The 7,438-nt window shown below is 39.9% G+C and overlaps 1 protein-coding gene across 4 annotated transcripts in view; it reads left to right on the top strand.

The window, feature by feature from the left end:
• The window catches only part of abca2 (ATP-binding cassette, sub-family A (ABC1), member 2), a 199,252-nt gene that overhangs the window by 91,570 nt on the left and 100,244 nt on the right, over nt 1-7,438 (top strand). For 3 of the 4 annotated variants that reach the window (XM_034871883.1, XM_034871882.1, XM_034871881.1), the window contains 2 exons: nt 2,097-2,270; nt 2,857-3,053. In XM_034871883.1, coding sequence (XP_034727774.1) covers nt 2,097-2,270; nt 2,857-3,053 — 371 coding nt within the window. The remainder of the gene's footprint in view (nt 1-2,096; nt 2,271-2,856; nt 3,054-7,438) is intronic. The other variant, XM_034871884.1, reaches the window with a different exon arrangement.

Below are 7,438 nucleotides of genomic sequence, written 5' to 3'. Positions count from 1 at the left end.
CGCTGTGATTATCACAGAACGCCGCGCGGCCAGTTGAGGAGTTGTATTTAATCCGAGCACGGATATTGACTCATATTACTCGTTAAATACTTGTACTCGGCAAAAGTGCTTTATCCGTACCGGATACTCGTTTCAGCCGGATACTCGGATCACCCCTACTAGTCACCACAGACTCATAAAACATCCTCAGCATTGTGCTCAGCATTGTCTATGTTAAAGGACCTTAGCTTTCTTAGAAGATAGAGTTGACTCTTAATCCAGTCCAGTTTACTGTCTGTATACTGCTAGGTATTTGTGATCCTCCACTATGTCCACATTGACACCTTGGATGGAGACAGAGGTCATTGTGCGTTTCTCCATCGGCTTTCAGGTCTCTGGGACCCGTCCTGCATTCGACTGCGTATCTCTGCTGCCACGGCCTTGGGCCAGAATGCGATTGTATTTTTCCTCCACTTCCGCGCCAGCGGGTCTATTGTATTTTGTGTTGTATTGTATGAAAGGGAGGAAAGAATTAAAAAAACAAAAACAAATGATGTTTAGTTAAAAAAAAAAACATTTGTATGATTGCCGTTACTTAAACAGTAACAGCAATCATGCAAATGAATGAAATACTTTTAATATTTGGTGTTTTTTAATTAAACAGTAACGGCAATCATACAAATTAATAAAATAATTTTAATATTTTTTTTTTTTTTTTAACTAAACGTTAAAAAACACCAAATATTAAAAGTATTTTATTCATTAGCATGATAGTTGACGCAGGCTTATTTTCTTCCAGACAATAGGCTAGTCTGCATTTATCTTGTCAACACAACCATAACAGTCAGAAATCAGCAAACTATATGCATGACACAATTATTACTTTAACAGTTTTTAACGTTTTTTCAATTGATTGCAATGTGGTCACGAATTTACCCGTGACTTCATCTGGAATATTATTTGTGATTTCGCATTTTTGACCCTCTGGATTTACCATTGGACACACCTCCGCATGAGACGGGACCGCATGAGACGGGACGGACGACATGGGACGCTCCAGGCTGCAGCCATATACTCTTGAGTCAGCTGTTCATCAGAGAGATGGCCTGTGGGTAGAAACTGTTCCTGAATCTGTTGGTTTTGTCAAACATTGCTCTGTAGCGCCTACCAGAGGGGAGAAGCTGGAACAGATTGTGTCCGGGGTGAGATGGGTCTGCAGTGATGATTCCTGCACATTTCCTGACTCTGGAGGAGTATAAGTCATGAACTGAGGGCAGGTTGGCAACGATGATTTTTTCTGCAGTCCTAACTGTCCATTGTAGTCTGCTCCTGCTTTAAGACCATGACACACCAACCCGATAATCGGCTGCCGGACAGTCTGACTTGGTCAGTGACTGGAGTCTGTTCGGTGTGTTCTGTGACGTTGTTCATCCGGAGTAGTCCAGAGGGGCCGTTGGCCTTCATTGGACAACCTCACATGCTCAGTCGGAAGGTGGGCACTGCCGGCTATCCAACTCAAATGACCAATCTGATTGGTGGAGTACACACCCGGAAACGAGGAACGAGTCGAGCGTGACTGGAGTCTCTCAAAATCTGACGGAAATCTTTTAAACTGATTTTAAATTTCCGGAGAAACCATACCCATGTGACGCATTTATCCAATCAGCTGCCGATTTTCATTTTTGGGGAGGAATACAGATTAGCGCCATCTGCTGCTATGGAGACATATAACCTTTTGTTGCTGGTGGTATGAGGGACTTTTTTGACCAATTAAGGGAGACGTATCAGTCCAACTGCCTTTTCTGCTGAGGGTTGGCTGTCTGGTTAGTGTGTCAGGGTCCTTTTACATAATAAAAATTGGTATAGATTTACAATTTAAGTGCATTGTAATTTATAGTTCATAAGTATCTTGGTGTGCATATTTATTCCTCTTAGGTCCAGTTGACTATGCATATCGAGTTCTGTTTTTCTTTTTCAACCCGGCCCTGCTTCTATTTTTTAATTTCTTGTTTGACAATTGCAGCAAAAAACCAGCTGCTTTATGTAGGTGTGTGTGTGTGTGTGTGTGTGTGTGTGTGTGTGTGTGTGTGTGTGTGTGTGTTCTAACTCTACCCCAGGCCGTACAATATTGCTGTCCACCCACCATATGGATGAAGCAGACCTTCTGGGAGATCGCATTGCTATCATCTCACATGGGAAACTCAAGTGCTGTGGCTCGCCACTCTTCCTGAAGAGCACCTACGGAGACGGATACAAACTGACACTTGTCAAAAAACAGAGTGAAGGCAGAGGTGTGTTCCGATTCTCTGTATGAGTTCTATATTGCTCTTGTTTTTAGTGTTTCCACCACCAGGCTGTCGGACTGGAAACCATCAACACTACATTAAATTTCATGGTAGGAAAATGCCAGTGATGGACAAAGTTTCTAGGGGGGGTTTAGCACGAGGTTATTGGTGCAAAGGACCCTGGGGTGAAATTACCTCGAACCATCACTTTAACAACGTTGCAGGGTAAAATTGCAGCAGTTTGAACTGCCCCGTCTCAGCTCGACAGAAGCCAGTTAAGGAGCATGCAGCAAAGGGCTTCAGATCTGATTCAGCTTGGGCTGCTTGCAAGCCACTGTGGTCAAGCAAGATGAAGAGTGAATGAAGAGAGGGAGTAGCGTTAGAACAAAGCAAAGCATAAGAAAGAAAACGTTTTGACAGTTACATCAGTACTAGAACTGCAACTGTTTCTTTACTGACAGCACTGTTTTCTTTGTCTTGTCCTTACTTGTGTCACTCTTCTCTATTTCCGTTGAACCATCCTTTCTCCCCTGTTCCATCCATCCATCCATCCATGCATCCATTTTGTTGTGCGGTTCCATTCTTTCTTCAGGACAGGGTAGCCAGCTGCAGCCTCCTTTGTCTATGTCTCTATCCTCCTCTCTGTCACCTTGCTCAGAAGCTCGCGTCACCCGGTTTATTTGCCAGTTTGTGGCATCCTGCCTTCTGGTGTCCAATTCCAACACTGAGCTGTCCTACGTCCTGCCCTCCGAGGCCGTCAAGAAGGGCTGCTTCGAGAGGCTGTTCCAGGTACACAGACACACCCAAAAACTTTTTGTGTTGTTCATGGTCTTCTGTTATTTAATAAAAATTAATAATATACTTTAAAAGAAAGTTAAAAAAAGGTTTAAAGAATATTTCAAGCAGAAGTATATAAAACATTGGCTCAAACACCTGGCATGTTCACTTATTCCAGAATTGCAGAGTATGGTTGGGCACATTGAAGATTTACCTAAACCATGTCATACATATCTTACCAACCTTACCTTGAACTTAAAATGTCTGGTTATGTAATCCCTTAGCATTAGTTATTTAGCTTGGTGTAGCAAAACCCAGCACAATTTTATTTCACGTGATTATGAGGCTCCTAGAGGTGCTTGGCCTACACTGCACAATTTTATCATTTTTATTATGTATTGTCAGTAGAATAGAGAGGACAGATAATTGTTTGCAAATGTGTACTTAAATGTAAATACAATAATAGGAATTGTTACCAAGGTTTATGTCACAGCTAATTAAGATGAAAAAATTACAGGCTATATTGCCCAGACTTGTTAGGCAAGGCAAAGCAGCTTTAATTTGCTGTAGCACACAATTATTGTCTGAGTCCATGACTACACCAAGATTTCTGTCTCTTTCCATTGTTTTTAACATTGCAATAGCACTGACTTAAAATGTTACTCATTAGCTCCAAAAACACTATTTCAGTTTTGTCTTTGTTTAATTAAAGAATGTTCTAGTAAATCCAATCATTTATTGGTTCAACGCGCTTACTTTATGTAAATTGTGTGTTGTCCCCATAATATTGTAATTTATTTTTGTTGTTTTCTATAATCTGAGCCAGTGGAAGCATATAGATGTTTAACAGAAGAGGGCCCAAAATGGAGCCTTGGAGAACTCTGCATGTCATTTGTACACTTGTTTCTGTAGAAACCTATAGACACAGTAGTCCTTGTTGTCCAAGTAGGATTCAAACCACTTTAGTTCTGTGCCAGAAAGTCCAACCCAATCTTTCAATCGGTCTAGTAATATGTTGTGGTTGACCATGTCAAATGCAGCACTGTGATACTAATACTAAGGCGAAGACTAAGATTTTGGCATTGTTTGTATTTAAGTAGCTGTCAATGAAGACCTTAACAAGAGCAGTCTCAGTGCTGTTTTGTGGTCGAAAAAACTGACTGGTTTTATATGGGCCTATAATTCCTCATTAGTGATGTGTCTAGAAAGTTATTTTTTAAGCGTGGTTTGAAGACTGCACCAATCCGTAGGAGATCTGAAGCCAAACTATTAAAAACAAAATTGTAAAAGCCATTTTGGAAAATATAAAGGCAGCAGGAGGAGGATTTCAGATGTTGTATTATGTCCTTGGGTGTTTATGGTTGATTTATATTTGAATTGGACACAGCAGGGACAACACATTTCCTATAACTGATATGGATGCAAAGACTGCTATTCAATTTTCTAGATTTTAGGAGGAGACAACTTCTGGCAGGCCTTGGTGGATAAAAGTTTAAATGCAACTGACACTAAAGGCTTTGTTAGGCTGTGTTTTTGGTGATAATATGAGAGAAGGACAGACTTGCATTTCACATTTGCAAATTATAAATGTGTAGTCTCTCTTTATGTCATATGTCATGAACCTGGATATATTTTTTTCCCACCGGCGGTCACTTTTGTTTTTATCATTACCATCCTGGTATTTCCCATGGAGATCTTTTCTTACCAGACACAAAATTGTATTTGCCTGATAACCTATAAAGTTAATTATTAAAAAGTGGGCTACTTCGGCTCCACTACAGCTCTGTGTTTGTCCCTCTGCTTCCGTTTCACTCACCACTGAGTCTGACTTAATGTCCCACCCACAAAACTATCCGACTATCTTTTACTGTGTATTATGTTAAAATTTTCTAATTTATTAAATAGTTGCTTTAGTGCATCTACAAGTTTTGTGTTAGAGTTTGTAACATTCCAATATCTTAATTTTGACATTAAGATTTTAATTTTCACTGTAAATGCATAACAGTTCAAAATATCGGATATCGGTTTCATTAACTACAAAGAATCAGTATTGGCCTAGAAAAAACATTATCGGTTGATCCCTATTTCTTTACCAGGTGGGAGGTGTTGAGGGTTCACATTGGTGATGTGAATTTCAAGGAATTAAATCTTGTCCACCATATCAACCTCTTCACCATCAACACTATATAAAGTTGTGTTCAGGACCATATGAACACCACCCAGCCAGACCTCCTCCTTGGAGTGGGCCATCTTTTTGTTTGTAATGAGCCCCACTACTATGGTGTCATCTGCAAACTTCACTATAGTGTTGCTATGGTGTTGAAGCTTGAACAGGCGTGCAGTTGTAAGTGAAGAGGGTAAAGAGTGCTGGACTAAGATATCCCTGCAGCACACCTGTGTTCAAAATGATGGTTGAAGATGTCTGGTGGCCCAACCTGACATTTTGTGGTCTTTGATTAAGAAAATCCATAATCTATGAACAGTTTGTGTACCAGTTTATGTGGGATTACTGTGTTAAAGGCAGAGCTGAAGTCAATAAATAGCATCCTATTATATAATAATATATTTTATATAGCGCCTTTCAAGAAACCCAAGGACACTACAGAATTAGAGGTTGTAGGCTATGGTAAAGAGATGGTGTTTCAGGAGAATTATTTTTAAATATGTCCAGGGACGTAGTATTTTGGATATCTGCAGGGAGGGTGTTCCAGAGGGATGGGGCTGCAACACTAAAGGCTCTGTCTCCAAATGGACCAGGAGTGTTTTTAAGATAAACATACGGGTTTTATATTAAACCTATGTGAACGGAGGTTTCACATATGACCAAGCAGAGTTTCGGGAACAGCAGCATTAACGGGAGCACTAGTAGTAGCGGGAATGGTACACGCCTGGCCAATAAATGCTATGGCCATAGTGGGATTCGTAATATCGCGAGCGGTACTGGCAGAGCCGCGGGAACATATTTTGAATTGGGGGTGCTGACAAATTTCCAGTGAGGTTTTCAGCCTTAGTCAACCACCACACACCTAACTGCATCCATCACTATTTATTTCACAGTATAGAGATTCAATTCATTATAAATAGCCTATCCAAGACTATAATTAGCCTGCCATAGGCTACTGACTCGGAAAACACCAGAAAATAAGAGACCGTTACCGCTATTCAACCAAATATAAATTTCTTTCTTACCCATAGGCCTACTGTCAATATAAAGACTCTTTATTAAAACAAGTGCACTTAGTGGTGTCAAAAACGTTCTAAGGCTTTGATAATACAACACATGTAAGCTACATGCTCCACAAGCATAAAAACAAGAATAAAGTCCATATAATACAAGACAGGACCAACTAGGCACGGGTAACGCGGGATATAGACACGACGGAGACATTGGTACAGAATAAACACATCACTGAATTATATTAAATCAAATGAAAGTAAAGCAAGGCAGTCAGTCCTGACACAAACATTGAAATAGAGAAATGCAGCCATGAGTTTTTGTAGCACAGCAATAGCAAATTTAAGGCATAAAGATAATGGGCTGTATGTAAAAGTTCTTAACAGGGTCTAATAATTGTGTAACAATACGGTAGGATAGTTAAAATATAGGTAGGCTATAGGATAATTAAATATAGATACAATCTCATTGTGGTTTTCTAATAAGAAGGCTTTACACGGATGTAAAATAACACAATTATCAGCAATAATTCGTATAAACTTTCAGTTGAACAGTTGATGCCGATTTACTGCACGGCGGCAGCATAATAATAAAAGCATTCTTACCTTGTGCTGCAGTCATAACACAAAAAATCCTCATCTCCAAAACGTCTACCAAGTGTGACCCCAAGGCTGCAGCACTGAGTTTACGTTGTTAAGGTTCCCTCCGCGGTTGCCCTGCTTCTGCTAGCTTGGCTAAAAACATTAGCTGCCTGGTGGTCTGGTGCTAGAAGGTTGCTCTGGGAGATTAGAGGTGGAGAGTTGCTGCTCCTTCTTTCGGTTACAGTTGCTGAGTTTTTTGCCTCCCATTTTTTAGGTTTTTTAGCCTGTGGTTGATTCATAAAGAAATCCAAAATGCGCTTTTGTGCCATGGCTAGCGAACGTCTGGGCTGACCCGCCATGAGAGTTCCTACAACTACCTTTAATCATAAGCATCAGAGGCAGCGCACCTCGCTCTTGGCCAAATTGGCAGATTCCTTCTAATCAAATTATGTGTTTGTTGCTTACTTACTTGTAATTTTACCAAATTGTAAAATGTATTGCATTTACTTTCTAATGAAATGGTTTATAATAATAATCAATTTATTAAAACTAAAAGTTTTTGTTGTTTGTTGCTTACTTACTTGTAATTTTACCAAATTGTAAAATGTATTGCATTTACTTTCTAATGAAATGGTTTATAA

Source organism: Etheostoma cragini, chromosome 5 (assembly GCF_013103735.1).
Source record: "Etheostoma cragini isolate CJK2018 chromosome 5, CSU_Ecrag_1.0, whole genome shotgun sequence".
NCBI lineage: Eukaryota > Metazoa > Chordata > Actinopteri > Perciformes > Percidae > Etheostoma > Etheostoma cragini.
The sequence above is the reverse complement of the archived record's forward strand: the minus strand, read 5'-3'. Positions and strand labels throughout refer to the sequence as shown.